The following is a 16,630-nucleotide window of genomic DNA, read 5'->3' on the forward strand; positions in this document are numbered from 1 at the left end:
CTTAATCCAACTAAAGCAGTATTTAGCTGGGGACCTTAAGAAAGAATTGAATCCAGCATTATCTTTCTTTACAGACCATTCTGCAAATTTTGCATACAGTCTCACATAGTCACATTCACTAAATCAGACCAGAATTTGCAAGATATCTACACAATGCAGAATTATCCAGAGCATGGTTTGGAGAATACAAGTACATTATCTATTCACAGTATTTTCTTTGTATAACTTTCATCCATTATATTAACCAATGTGCAAACACTGAAGACAAGCACGGCAAATGCTTAACAGATTAAATATACTGTATTAGTATGTGTATATGTCTATATTTTATAGTTCTATTTGAACGTGTGCATGCAAGTACACATGTATGTACATTATAATAGCATTTATATTGGTCTTCAAAAAATTGGAGCTATTCTGTTTGTGCTGACAACTGGACAGCTAAACTGTTTAGCTAAAACCAGCTAAACTTATGTGAGACACTCCTACTTGGCTTGATAAGGAAGGATTAAGCGGGAATTAACTGGTATCATCCATATCTTCTAATGTAACATTCTATAATCTACTCCTACTTTCCCACTTTCCTGTGAAATCAATGTAGTTTGTAAACACCTACTTAATAAGGCTACTAAATCACTTCAAAGGACAGTCTTCAACAAAGTGCATGGGGAAATATGTAAATTTAAGCACTTAAATGAGCATTTTTCGAGCAGCTCTTAACAGATTCTTACCAGCTCTTGTGTATCTTCTGCTAGTGGCAAAAACGTAGCTTCCAGAAGAGCAACTTGATCAGCGCTGAGCTTCTGCCACAGACTAATCAGCATAATCACCAGATGGGTGGCGCTTTTCAACTTCGTGAATGCCTGGAACATGTTGGCTTGATTTTCTTCTGCTGCATCTGCTAGAGCTATTACCTGCAAAAATTACAAACGTCTGTTAAGTATAATTTCACCATCCACGAACACTCAACGCTGAAATTACCTTTGGCACACTCTTGTTTTCCTTTAGAAGATCCCAAGGAATTCTGTTTTCCATAAACACAAACCACAGAGTATTAAATGAGTTATCATTTATCTAGATTTTTCTTTTGCATACCCAAGGCAATTTCAAGTCCATATGGCAACAGGATTAATCTATCTAGTACAATCAGTGTAGAAAGGATTCTGTTTAGAGCATATTCTTAAGGCATTTCTGAAATTGATCCCCATCATATCACATAATGCATGGTAACAAAGTAACTTTCAGGTTTATACCACACAAGACACTAATCCCTATATGACCAGCAAGCCTACTGTATTAATCAAAAACAATACATTGATTTTATGCAATTAAAAATGCAGTATATAATTATTTCCACACAAACATAACTGCCATCTGTTATTTTATTAACTCTCAGGTCTCTTCATGTTTTGTACCACTTGCTTCAGCTTTTATGCCAAAATGTAAACATTATGGATCATATATATGAAGGCAATACCACTTCAACTGCCAGACACTATAAAGGAATTTTCAAAATAAAATAAAATGGCAAATTCACTTCTAAGATGGTAAGATAGTTTTGCTGAGTACTTCAAGATGGGGAAAAACAGATGAGTTATCACATGATATTCTACTCCGTTCAGAAATAACTTGTCATTATATATAATATTGTCCACTCACAGCATTACAAAAAATGGTATCGGGAAAAATATTGCTATAAATGCCTTCTTTCTTGAAATATAATGTTTAAACATTTTCCATCGCTGGTGAAAAGTGAAGATGACAGTGATTTCAATATGCAGTTGCTATCATTACAATATGACAAGAGATTTTCCATGGTATTTGCACTGAATTACTTCAACTAAAGGAAAGGGGTTAAGGGTAGGGGTTAAGGGTTTATCCTGGGGGAGCACAACTTACAAACCTGTTCTCACTAATGCCACTACACAACATTCAGGTTGCCTGAATAATACTTGGCTTACAGCAGCGCTGATTATCTTCATTGTCATTTAAATCAACACAAAGCACCTCCCTCAACCACTTTCTCCTTCTGTTTATTTATCTGCAAAATGGGGTAATAGGTGCTTGACTGGAGTTGTGAAAAGCCTCACACAAATGCAGTTAAAGTGTAATTAGTATTACAACAGAATTTACAAAGTAAAACTTGCAGAGCCTGATCCATTAACATTTGGCAACAGCAGGAAAACAAAAATACTATACCATGCATCTTCAGCCGGGAAGCAAAGCCAACCAGCTGTTAGCATTTGGTGGTGGAAAACTATTTTTAATCTACAACACTGGCATTAGAGATGTGTGTGTGTTCCCTCCAAGCTCCCATGTGACTGGGAAGATAAAGAAAACAGAATTTTAGGGAACTATAAATATGAAACATTTCAAACAAAACATGTTGATAGCTTTTGGTTTAGATTTTAAAATGTAATGTTTCCAAATAAAATGGAGAACCCACAGGACACTGATGAGTTCAAACACTACATAAATCAGAGCCAAGTAACAAAACAAAAAAAAAAAAGAAAAAAATAAAAGCCCAGACAACCATGTTAAGAAGAGAGAAATTAATAGAGAAATTAATCCCAAATAGTGAAAACCAACATGACATACTTTCATTAGAGGAGAGTAACAGTATCACAGACACGTCACCTGATGTAATCGTGCCCACATTCAGTTTGCTCTGACCAAAGCCCTGATGTTCTTCATATCTCATGTTCTACACAAGCTGGAGTTCCATATTGCAGTTACTTTCCAACAGAGTTATGGGTGACAAAGCTACATGATAAACATGACACTACATAGTACACTACATCAGTTGCATCTGACCACTGTAACCAGTAATTGTACACACTATACAGCTTCATCTTTCTGAGGAGACAAGCAACAACAGTTAAAGTTCTCCTCAGTCTAACAGGGGCCTTTAAATATCTAATCACCTTTCCTGTCCAATAGGCATTTGAGAATTTTGGGAAGAAAAATATGCCGAGATGAATTTAACATACTGATAACGTTCATCAGTATGCTTCCTAGAATATCATTACTGAATGGATAGTGCAGTGGATAAATTCAGAAATCCTGGAATTCTGAATAAAGGCAAGCTAGCTGTATCCTATTACAGATCATGCTCAGCTAATACCAATTTTGCTGAACAAGCAGCCAAATACAGTTGCACTTGTGTGGCAACTACCCGAACCCCACTTACACAACAAAAGTAAAGGACACCTCCTAGACTGCGTCTTTCATGAATTCTTAGGTGGTCTCTCACTGTGCTATATTTCAGCTTACACTGTACTGTATACCTCAGAAGCATAAATCGCATAAAGAGAAGTAACTGACACAGCCTTTTACCTTAAGGATCCTTCATTTCAGAATTTGCTTTCATTCCATTTCATAACCATGAACAAAGGAGATGCTCACCTTTCCAGTGGCTACAGATGTAAAACAAATATCCCAGTACTCCCAACAATACCTAATGTACCAAGCCTATAAGCTGTTTTGAAAACAGCTTCATAAAAAACCCTTAAAAGTATAACTGTTAAAAAAACTTGGGTTTGGTACAAAATTCTACAGTTCTGAATGCACAATAATACAAGACATATTATACCAGTGACAAGCCTAAGTTTCTAAAGGAGAGGTTCAGTCTTGGAGTGTTGCAGGTCACTGAAACATATAGCAATAAAATCTTTACATGACTGCATATATACAAGTTCTACTGTTACACTTGCAGAGAAACCAGAAGGAAAAAAAATATTTCTAGAGCATTAATTATTATGTTCATAGATGAAGAAATGACCTAATATAGCTTTCTGAGATCTGGAATGCCAGGATAATACAATACGAATTACCATATGATAACGTAGGCACACAGAATCGTGGCAGTTTTAAGAAGCCTATACCACAGACAGAAGAAAGGTTGTCAAACAGCACCCTTTGAGATATGCTGAGAACTGAAAGTCAAAACAACACAGAAAGCAGCTGGAAGGGACTAAAGATACTTGACCATACATGGTTCCACAGTAACTACTTAATATGATGAGGAAAAAAGAAATCTTTCCTCACAGAGGAAAATTACTCTAAACATCTCCCAGGACATCAGCTATAAATTTTCGAAGCATTCTTCATTCAAACGCTTGCAGAATTTAAGGATTAATAAGTTCTAAAAACATGACATTCACATTTTTATTATTTTATTTTCACCTGAACATTATCTCTAATTGTATTTTACAATAGCTGAGGGAAATAAAGAATCTATACCCTTTGCAAACTGAGATCCTAGTCTCTTCAGACTCAGTCACGGTTTCTTAATAAATTCCCAACTATATCTTCAATTCTCACAGTAGCTATTCAATCTGTTTAGTTAAGATCTATTTTATCATCTTTCTAAACAGATATAAAATAAAAATAAAAGGAAATCTCTACTTATCTCACTTTTTCATGGGGTAGGTGGAAAAATAAATATATTGCAATTGGCAGTCTCAAGTGTAGCTTAGATGCAAAGATTTCAGACCAACTGGAAACTATCAAGTAAAGAATACGTCTATATTGCATAATATTGTTTCTTTCTCCTTCAATATCCAAAGCTTTCAAACAAAAAAATTAAAAGTAAGTTTTTTAAACTTTCTTTCTAAAAGCAATGGAAGAAAGGGAAGTGGCTGATGCAGGAAATATGTAATAGGTACTGGAATGGGTTGAAAGTACAGTATTGAATATATATTTTTACAACTGATCAAAACTTCTTTTCACTTACATCCTTTTAGTTTAAATTTTTCTACCCAAATTCTCGCTCTGTTCCAATACACCTACCTACAGCAAAGTACAGGCCCATTACGTTACTAATGAAAGCATGTTGTAAAAAGAGAGAACTACTCTCTAAATTAAGACATTTAAGATTTTTACTAAATTTCATATTCACAGTTGCAATGGTAAAGCTGAAATCCAGAAGTGTTTTTATAACCTTGAGAACTTCAGTCCTCAACACTATTACCAGGATTCAACTGCAATAATTTCCAAGCATAGGGCATTTCTTATGTCTTCAGCCTTAACTGTTCAAGCAGAAAGATTCCTCTCCATGATTATCTCATTGCTAAGTAGATCTTATAAGATGTCAAGCGTTTGAAAACTGTAAACTAATGGTGATTCAAGTTTCAAAAACAACCAGATTTCTCCATTTCTAGTGCTTACTTAAGATATTTTTCAGAGCAGTAACTTCAAAATTACTAATCCCTCATGAAAAAGGCTTGCAACATACCCACTCTTGTATATTCAGACAAGTTCCTTGAAGCAATAATGAACATCACTCTCCCAGGCTTATTCCAATAATACAAAAAAATACAAAGACAATTCCAAAAATACAAAATGCCTTCTTATTAGCTGGCTAGGAAGTTGATTGAAACTTTGGAAAAGAAATGAGTATGAAGTTTCAAGAAGCCTTCTTTTGAGTTGGTAGTATATTTTCTTGGAGTCCCTAACACCACTGGGACTGAAGACTCTCACAGGTTTCATGCCATATTCTAAAATGGAGACCAGGAAATGTAACTGACAATTTGTTTTTCTTTTTTTAAAACAGCCAAGAAAAACAGAAATGTCTACCACTGGTGAAACTTTAGCCACCTACTTCTATCACACTGGGTTCAGCTTCTAGTAAATTTGAAGTATCTTCATTTTTAGCAGAAATCCAGTTTGAAGAGAGCAGAAGTTTGGCATTTAAGGAATACAGAATCACTTTACATTTCATCCATAGCACTTAGGAGCAAGTATTCTATATAAAATTTGTTAAAAGATGACAAAAAACATCAGAAATGTAATTATGCTGAAATGGACACAGGGATGATGAATTATCAAGGCTATTATGTACTCCATAGTAAATTAATCCATAATCAAAGCCTTTATACCTGTTTTCAAAAGAGCCATTCTGTACACAGTCATAAAAGCAAAAAAAGAGATCACAAGCTCACAGGTCTCTTCCAACAATTGTTCTTATGGAATAATTTATTGCAAGGTAGTTAATTGATCCAACCCCTTCCAACAATTTTTAAACTAAATCTTCATAAAGGAGGATTTTAATACATATAAAGCAGAAAAAAATAGAGAGCCGAGAAATGCTAGGATTACTGCTTGTTCATTCCTATTGCAACAGGACATTTACTACTACCTTATTTTACCTTTTCCCACATTCACTCATTTTAGAGAGTGAAATACAACTCAGCTACTAAATCTGTAACAAGATCTAACAGAATAGTTTTTTGTGGTTTCGAGAAGTCTCCATAACATGTCCTAGTTCACATAGAACATGTAAGCATTTAAAGTGAAATATTTTTTCCTTATAAACCCCTTTGTTTACCCTGCACACATGACATGCAGCCACATACAAAAGCTAAGACACCAGCAAAGCAAACCTTTAAAACAGGTAAGACAATTTAAGTGATAATATCCATTTAATTAACACAATCCTGACTTCTTCTGGGAGTAAACTTTTTTTTTTTAAACTGGCAATTCTCAAAGTAGTTTACAAAGTAACAAAACATTGATTAGCAGCCTGATTCCCTGTGCAGACCACCTCACTCAACAACCATTGTGCACAGCTTTTGACAGGTGACTAAAGCTTTATGGAATGCAGGCAAAGATATCCATGTCAGGGAGAGATCTTTATCAAACACTCCCTCACCAGAAAGAATAACCATGTCACTCGCACAAGGGAGCACTTCTAAACACTGTGGCATTCCCACAGTGCTGCAATGAGTACATGAGAGTGCACATCGGGATTAAGTACCTCAGGCCACAATTATCTGACCCCTGTAAGAATGCCTTGGCTAGTGCTAACCACGACTGCAGTTTTTAAAACTGTGGCATAGGCCCACTGTGACAACAACAAAGCACCAATTCACTAGACACCAAATACTCAACTTTCAAGTGAAGCTCAAGATGACCTCGATCTGAGAAGACGGCAGACGCAAGAGACACTGCAGCATGACAACCCATGCACGATGAACATGAAATTATTGATCATCAAAAGTAATTACTACTGCAATCTGTGCTTCTGGAAACTAGAACAGCCAGATTAAGGAAATACTCTAGGTTGCAAGGGAAGTTGTGTGCTTTGTTTTCTTGTATTCATGACAGAATTATCATTAACAGCTCTACAGCACCTTTCTAAATTGGAATTTTCCATGAAGCACTATCGTCTACAAGCACAACACAGGTTACAGGTTAAGATGGCAGTCAACTCAAACACTCTATAGGAGCCAAATGCACGTACTGTTTAAATTCAGAATCTTCCACTGAAACTTCATATATATCAAAGCTGTGTCTTACCTCCACAAACCAAAGTGACACTGGATTATTATCATGGAGAATCACACTGCATCATTTATTTTATTTTGTTTTAAGAACTAGTGACAATGATGTTAATAAGAAAATCTTTTGGGATAAAGTAACTTTCACCTCAGCTATAGAGAAACATAGTAGTATGAATATGGTCACTTCAAAAGGAAAAAGAGATCTCTACCTTTTCATTTTTCCTCTTTAGAACACTCCATAAGAAAACAGGTTATTACTTTGTCTTCCAAGTCTCTCTTCCCCCAACTTTTATCTATATCACTATAACTAGACATTTTTTTTAAAATTACTGCAAAATATTTACAGGGTTCAGAATCCTGGGCACCTGAGTGCATTATCCAAAAGTACTTGGTTGTTAATACAGTTAAACCCAAATTAAAACCCTGACAGATCAGTGTCACCCTGCTCCATTGGAAATTTCTATTTTGTCTGGACTAAGTATTTAAACAAGGTATGCCAGTATAATCCGAGCATGAAGACCACCTGGTTAGCTCTACTTTAAATAGGTATGATCTAATTAAAGGAAGCAGTTTCATATTCCTCTAAATCTAAACATGCAGCTCTTCATATGCATAAATCAATTTTGAAAATTTTTCTGTCTTAGCAATATTAATCCAGTGGCAAAAAAACTGCTTGTTTGCATCACTGCTGCCAGTTTACTGGTTTTATTTAAACACATCTTAGTGTTTTATACTGCTGCCTATCATTACCTGAACTTCCTTGTTTAAATCTATGGTAACAGAAAAGAATTCCTGTTGTCTCTGGTGTTCCATCTGCTGTAAGTGTTTCAGTTAAAATTATTTTACCTTCATAGAGTCATAGAATGGTTTAGGTTGGAAGGGACCTTAAAGGACATCTAGTTCCAACCCCCCTGCCATGGGCAGGGACACCTTCCACTAGACCAGGTTGCTCAAAGCCCCATCCAACCTGGCCTTGAACCCTTCCAGGGAGGGGGCAGCCACAGCTTCTCTGGGCAACCTGTGCCAGTGTCCCACCGCCCTCACAGGGAAGAAGCACTTCTCCCTTACTTCTAATGTAAATCTACCCCTTTCAGTTTAAAAGGCATTAGCCCCTGTCCTATCACTACATGCCCTTGTAAAAAGTCCCTCCCCATCTTTCCTGTAGGACCCCTTTACATACTGGAAGGCCATTACAAGGTCTCCCCACAGCCTTCTCTTCTCTGGGCTGAACAACCCCAACTCTCTCAGCCTGTCCTCATAAGGGAGGTGGCTCCAGCCCCCTGATCATCTTCGTGGCCTCCTCTGGACTCGCTCCAACAGGTCCATGTCCTTCTTATGTTGGGGGGCCCAGAGCTGGACACAGCACTGCAGGTGGGGTCTCATGAGAGCGGAGTACAGGGACAGAATCCCCTCCCTCGACCTGCTGGCCACACTTCTCTTGGTGCAGCCCAGGATACAGTTAGCTTCCTGGGCTGCGAGCACACATTGCTGGCTCATAGTCAGTTTTCCATCCACTACTATTCCCACATCCTTCTCTGCAGGGCTGCTCTCAATCCATTCTCTGCCTAGCCTGCATCTGTGCTTGGGATTGCCCCGACACTCGTGCAGGACCTCGTACTTGTCCTTGTTGAACTTCATAAGGTTTGCATGGGCCCACCTCTCAGGCCTGTCCAGGTCCCTCTGGATGGCCCATCCCTTCCCTCCAGCGTGTCGACCGCACCACACAGCTTGCTGAGGGTGCACTCAATCCCACTGTCCATGTTGCCAACAAAGATGTTAAACAGCACCAATCCCAACACCAACCCCTGAGGAACACCACTCGTCACTGCTCTCCACTCAAACATTGAGCCGTTGACCACAACTCTTTGCCATTAGACTACACCCTTCCAGGCAATTCACTATCCACTGAATGGTCCATCCATCAAATCAATGTCTCTCCAATTTAGAGACAAAAGTTTTGATTAATGTATTTGATAAGTATACTTTTCTCTATTTGCTTGTTTGTGGGATTTTTTTAAGGGGTTTAACATTTTTGAGAAGCTAGATGAATTAATATGGTCAATAGGAAGAATACACGGAAGAAAATTATTTAAATACCTGACACTTGATTTCCTTTTGATAGCCTATCCACAAGTAAATATTGCAGCCAGTTTTGCATGTAAGTAACTTCTTGTTATTTGGTACAACTGTTAAATACCAAAATGAGGCAAAAAAAAAAAAATTCTTGAAGAAAGACTACAAACATATTCCAAAATACATATGATACTTTCCAATACATTTAGAAGCAAGTTCTACATTATAAATTCCAATTTAAAAGCAGAGTTATAAAATTAGTAGCTTATCTGAATGAAATAACATCTGTTACAAATTACACAAAACCCAAGAAGCCAATGAGTTACAATGAATCCTTTACTTACCCCTTCAAAACAAAAGTTCCATTTAAGCATAGGGATGTGTTAAATAACACAGAGATATGTCACAGAATCTCTGCTAGTCAGTGAATATTGAAGACAGAGAGAACAATATTGAATATTGAAGACAGAGTTTCACTGTGAAGCTGTGGTTGAATTGGCAGCAATGTATAAAAACATACAGCCAAACATTAGCTAAACGGAGACAGAGAGGTGGAGAGCTTGGTTTATATCACCAAATATATGGTATTATGTAATGATGACCAAAAAAATTTTACAACAAAGGAACAAATTTTAAACAGTGACGTTTCATGCTTTGTATATTAAAATAAGCTGTGAACCTAAATAAATGATTTTTAAAAATGAAGAGGAGCTTCTTCCCACACATTTCTAATTGTATTTCAGTTCAGTGGGATCTATGGATGGCCAGGAAATAAAGAGAGACCCATTACATCCTACTTTTGCAAACATTTACGTACAGTCAAGCTCAATGGGTAAAATCACGGATTTGCTAACTCCAGTGAGAACATTGTATTGACTCAGTAAAGGCAGGATTTAATCCTGTTAAAGACCACTACTCTAAGTGCGATCAGTCATATGCACCCAGTGGCAAAAAGCATTTGCAGCATGTTAGATATCAGGTGAGGAATGTAGCTTTAGAAATGTAGAATAAATCCACAAATCATTGCTTCCAAGAAAGTACACAGTAAAACACAACTAAATCAGGCTCATATCATGTTTGTATTTTATTATAATGAAAAACAACAAACCTATTAAACAATTAACCTATTAAAAATGTTAATAAAAACAAATCCAACTAACACACAATATAGATATTTTTCCAACTGTATAGATGAACACAAAGCCATTCCAGCAGATTCTGTTCCAACACCTTTAACAATAAAAGTATCAATAACAAACAAATCAGCAAGTCAGTCCAGACAGTGAAGCTCTAAGCTAAGTTCCAAGCCATTAAACTTGCCCACCCAATCCCACTTGTGATTTTGGCACTTCTGCTCTATACTGGACCACCTGAGGAAATTTCCAGATGTCCCCATTCAGGGTGAGCTAGTGTATAATTTTAAGTGATTAGTAAACATTGTGGTTGCTAACACAGTGTCTGGGAGTAACAGAAAGACTCAGAATGATTAAATTAAAATAATACACTCTGGAAACAAATTCTAAACATAGCAGTCAAAGAAAATGGATGGCAGGCTAATTAGAAGCTCAACTACAATACTAATTTCAGGACATCTCTCACTAAAATACTTTTCTATTTTGAGATAGTTTATAGAATTTCTCTATTATTAGTAAAAGCTTGAGAACATGTGCCAGTGCATTTGGAAATAAAACTGGCTTCTCAAGTCAAAGTGCAAAGGTCGCAAAAAATATTAATTGCTTCCTTGAATACCTTGCCTTTGAATTACAAGTTTTCCGTAATTTGTTCTACTTTTTGTTCCGAAAGAGACATAACCATTTCAAAACAAAGGAACATCATGATAAAATGCAGGTTTTATAAAACTCAGTCAAAACCACTATCTGTATAAAACTTGAAGAGAGCTCAGCAAAAAGACTGGAGTTCACTAGGTTTTACTGGATTTACTAGCAAAAAAAAAGAAAAATGGTTTCAAAACAGTCATTCAGTGAAATTAAAAATTCACTGTTCATGAAAGATGCCTCAACAGGCAATTTCAGACAAGGCAGACCCTTGCATTCCTCCACAGATGAAGTACAGCCCAGACCACAATAATGCTTGCTCCACAACAATATCCAGCAAATAACCTTTACAAACTTGAGCTGTACCCTACTTCGTATGATATTTAGCTCCTATGCCAACAGTTATTGCCATACAGGTGTGATTATTTTCAGTGATGCAGATTTCATTTTATGGGAGCAAACCAAAAATTGATAGACCAAAAATATTCTACTGCCAAGTCACACAGCAGGTGGACTTAACCTAATAACGAAGAAGCCAAGAGCTTATCATATTCCTGCCTGGGACCCTCCATCTATAGAAAAAGAAAGAAAACAAAAAAGGAACCACCTGAAGTAACATTACAGTGTATTCAATGGCAACTCTTAAGGTGGTGATCAAAAGAACATATATTTTTAGGTCACCGAATTCCTTGTGCTGCAGATAATGGCCAATGATGTTCATTCTTCTGCACACCTGGAACTGCACCTTCTAAGTCTCTTCTCTCAAACTGACAAATTAAGACAATTCCTACCTGAAATACCCTGCTAATTCACAAGCACAAAGCCCACAGGAACAGAATCAGGTGCAGTTTTCTTTACATGCACACCTGCCCTAGTCACACAATAAACTCAGGCCATGCATTCTGCCAGTTAAGTATAGGAGTTAGAACTTAAGCAGAAATCAAAAATAAAACCAAAATAAGCAAATGTTTGTCCCCCAAACTGATACATCTTGTTAAAATGAGCTGCAAAACAAGTAATTATTTTAGTGTATAAAAAGTATTTTATCACAGGATTATTCTGATGAAGTAAGTATGTCTCACCATAGGCTATGGATTGGTGACCAATAAAGTAAATGCCAACATTATATATGCACGTTCATATTTACAGGATTGGGGCTTTATTATTAATCATAACATTCTATGTTGTTCTCCTGCTGCACTTCTAAATGTTTCTGAGCTATATGGCTTTCCTACACTCATTTCAAAATACATTATTTAATGATGCACTTATAATCTCTTAGCCTTTGAGAAATGCCATGAAAAAACAGTTTAAAATTGGTAGTGTAAGCAAAACTCCTTCACCCATGTCTTTGGAAACATGACTTTTTCTCTACTTTCAGAAGGGCAACTGCTAACTCCACTCATACACCACATTGTTGTTCTTTTCCTTAAAATAAATGAAAAGATAGAAGACCTAACAGATTAAAGAAACTCCTTCCAATACATTTATTAGCACCAATTCTCTACTGAAAGAACAGCTGTGTGGCAAACTTGCCAATTTTTGACCCAGCCTCACTACCTGTGTACCCTTGTATGCCGACAGAAAAGCAAGACAGTTCAGGCCAACCTAGAGTTAAAGGCAGAACAATCTCTCACCTTCAAAAAGGCTTTGGAGACACACTCAAAAAGATTCAAAGTTCAATTCAACTCTACTTCCTAGAAAAAAAGCCATTTTTTCCATGAAGGAAAAAAGCGTTAAACAGCCTACCATCAAATGCCAAGAATTAATGCATTTATATTGCAGCTTTCCATGCAAGCATCTCACTCCTCAACTTCTCCTTTATTCCAACAGAGAGCTGAGTCTATGGAGGAGATGGGACAAGATGTACAAGGTCTTTATTAAATCCTGCTGACCTAGACTAAGATTCCCTCTGGGGCTGCTAGAAGTAGGGGAGTAGAGGAAAGAGATAGCAAGTGTCAGTGTCCAAAATGTGATAATTAACCTTATAACTTTTTCTGTTTTAAATCTAGAAGAAATCTGCTCATTGTCTGAGCAGAAGCTTATGGATAGTTCTACTGCACAATATTTGGACTAACAAATAGTACCCTCAGTTATGCAGAGCAGGAAAGAGCTCATTTTTCAATGCTAATATATAACCACACGCAAGCACACCCCACTAAATTAGTAACAAATGCTCTTACTGATTTTGGCTGAGATAGGTCTTCTGATAAGAAAAGATTTTCCTTTAAAAAAAACCCTCAATTTAAACACTTGTCTTGTTCCCCTGATGTAATACAGCTGAAGTTCATGCCCTGGTTCAGTCAAATCTAATAGTTTTAACTTAGTTTCAACCATTACTGGTCAAAACAAGATGTATTCAAAATGGTATTTATGTTTGCTTTATTCTATTGCATCAAAGTTAGGAAAACACATCTGGGTAGCGTACATTTTAGCCACACTGCAGACCAAAAATCCAGATAAACGTTTTGTCTAGAGGGATGACTAAATAAGTTGGCCAAATATCAGAACAAATTCACTTTGATGTTTCAAGTTGGTGGAGCTCAGAAACATGACGTAAATTATACAGTTACATCCTCTGAAAGAGTAGCAAACATCTCTTCCTTTAGCATCTGCTGGGAAAAAAAAAAAAAGCAGCATTCATTATGAATGATGGCAGAATTTAACGTGAATAAAATTGTAGGAACCTAAGGAAAAACGTTTGTCTACTTTCACTCATATTCATACCTTTTTCTGGACCATCTCCAGTGCTTGCCTCCACAAAAATGCCTTGGAGTCTGCTTAGGAGCCCACAGAGAAGGATGACATTTGAGATTCCCATTGCAGGTGCACATGGCTGAACTCAGACTGAATCGACAGGTTCCATGTCAGCAATTCCCTCAGGCAGATGCTGAGCCACTTTTCAAAAAGTAACGATGAAAATATATAAAAATAGATAAAACCTCATATCAGGTGTAGAACTAACTTACTGAGCTCCATCGATCATGTAAGAAAGCAGACAGCTGGCATGTTGTTAAATGATAGGACTGGAGAGAATTACTGAGCACCATTCCTGTGGGAAGAAGTACTAAAGAAAACCTGCTGTGCAATGAGAATATGAACCAAACATTATGTTCTCTTCTAAATGGAAAATTCCTAGGGGAAAATATAAAAGAAAAATAATTTCCCAAAGGAAATAACTCCATCGCAAAGCTTACCGTTAAAGGAACTGGAGGAAGAAATGTCTGCTACCCTCACGGAGCAAAGAAACTATGAAGAACCTCGCTTTCTTTTTGAGCAAATACATGAGCATAGCTGTTTAAAACAGAGTGAGATCCACAAGGACAAATTCTAAGATGAGGTGGATAGTTTCCCTTAATTTCCTCTATAAACTCTAGAAGGACCACTGCTTTTTTTTTTTTTTACAATAGAAGGTATCTTAAGTTTCAGTGCCTTTGACTCCAGAAGACCCTTCTTTCTCTCCACTGAGTTCTCCAATGAATTCTAACTTCTTTAGATGAAAACTGCTTTTGTGAATCTCACCCATAGCATAGCAAAGCAAACCCCACCTATTTAAGAGATACGCATAGATGATCTTTAGCAGTAAATACTGTAATAAAACATATAAGAAACAGTATCAAAGGACAACTTCATCTCATTAGAGTCAATCTTCATTATCAATAAATGCCTTTCCCTTAACTTTACTGAAATAAGCAACTGAACAACAGATGTTAAGCAACACGTTGCTATACACTTAAGTACTCCAGTACAGATGTGCCTCACCATCAGGACCCTCTTACAATTTCTCCCTCCTCTATATAGTTTATCTTTCTTCTTCCTTAAAAACAGCTATAAAAGTTGGAGCACACAAAAAATTTTATTTCTTACAATATCAGCTATCCTTAATACAGCATTTGCAGGCATGAGTTAGTGATCATCCCTTAAGCACTAATGAGACAGGCCAACAGTATAATTTTTGCAACACAAATGCTTATTAATGGCATTTTTTCCCAGTGTCCACAATACTTCAAGACAAAAGCAAAACATAGAGAATTCCATGTTACCAGAATGATTTTTCAGACTTCCATTAAAACTGAAGTACTGAATTCAAGAGAAAATTTTGAAAAATAGTAACTTAACGCTGCACTAAGCATTGAAGGATCTTGTTTGAATTTTTTATATTTACAAATTAACAAAGCCTAGTAACCAATTTCATAATTTATACATTGGTAATTTCCTACTCAGACACACTGCATTAATTTTACATGAGGGGCATTTCCAGCCTTTCACTACCACTTGAAGCTATTTGCATTACTTCCTACAGGGGAGTCTTTCAGTTAAAGGCACAGGTTCTTTCTCGCTTCACAGACAAGGATAACGATACACACACTGATGTTTCCTCCACTAGCAGTTGGACTCCCTCTGTACATACTCAGTTGACAAAGCTTTAACTACCACTTTACACCAACTGTACATTACAGTCAGCACATCACTTGCTTGATTAGCATCCCTCATCTCAGTAGAATGACTGAACTGCCAACATGAAGAGCCATGGTAGGTGAAGTTGTTTCAAGAATACATTAATAACCTGCATCCCGAAGTTATGAGTTTCTGAAAATCTCACTCTTCTTCAAAAACATGCATCCAGAAAGCAGTTATCATTGCTTTATTCTGTAGTAAAAATTAAATCTATCCCCAAGACTGTCACTTGGCACTACTCTAACCCTGTAACAGCCACTTAAGGCAAGAGAATAGAGCAATAACTACATCACAGCACTTAACAGCCCTCCTGTTCTGGACATCAGAGACACACCTCAAATAATTCCTTAGGATCAAATACAAAGCTATCCATGATACAGTTACATTCCATTTTCCACAAGTCCTGTTTGACTCGGACAATGTGTCTCCTGTAAATGACTACAGAAGTCTAGCCTTCTTCCCTTTACCCACTTCTCTTCAATATACCCTTGAAGGACAATAGGTATCTGAGGTGTGTACACATCAAAGAATGAATTCTCAGAGTTAGGTTTTCACTGAAAGCAAAAGCATAACATCCAGAGTAAACTGAAAGGAGAATAGGAGTAAGTGAACAGTTCAAGGCATGTTACATACTGGTATTCACCCCTTTTTCTTCTGCATAGTAGCACAATATTAAAGACACAAAATTCCCAACGCTCTCCTTTACTGTGAATAGTAACATACGTCAAATCTGCAATAGCAGCCAAGAAAGTGGTCCACAGACAAATTAACCACAGAGATTTTAGTTCCCTTAAGAACAAAATTTTAGCACATTTGGTTTTGGCTTCGTGATCTATGCAGCTCAATTCAAAAGTTAAATTATTCTGGCTATATGTAAACTAATGTTTTACCTAGAAACTGTTAAGAATATTTCTTTTCCCATTGAAACAAGCCATTCCAACCTAAGTCTATATACCACATACTTCTGTTTAAAATGTAAAATACAGTTTAAAAACAATCAACGTAAAACCAAAGCAAAAAAGCATCCTTTATTTGGGGCTC

At 36.7% G+C, this 16,630-nt stretch overlaps 1 protein-coding gene across 7 annotated transcripts in view; it reads right to left on the minus strand.

The window, feature by feature from the left end:
- Positions 1 to 16,630, minus strand: part of BBS9 (Bardet-Biedl syndrome 9) — a 321,079-nt gene that overhangs the window by 174,319 nt on the left and 130,130 nt on the right. For 5 of the 7 annotated variants that reach the window (XM_074858732.1, XM_074858706.1, XM_074858724.1 and 2 more), the window contains one exon: positions 732 to 914. In XM_074858732.1, the coding sequence (XP_074714833.1) occupies positions 732 to 914 (183 nt within the window). Of the gene's footprint in view, positions 1 to 731; positions 915 to 13,459; positions 13,747 to 13,858; positions 14,030 to 16,630 lie in introns of those variants that run through there. The other 2 variants (XR_012627546.1, XR_012627544.1) reach the window with 2 other exon arrangements.

The sequence above is a fragment of the Strix uralensis genome, chromosome 1 (assembly GCF_047716275.1).
Source record: "Strix uralensis isolate ZFMK-TIS-50842 chromosome 1, bStrUra1, whole genome shotgun sequence".
Classification (NCBI taxonomy): Eukaryota; Metazoa; Chordata; class Aves; order Strigiformes; family Strigidae; genus Strix; species Strix uralensis.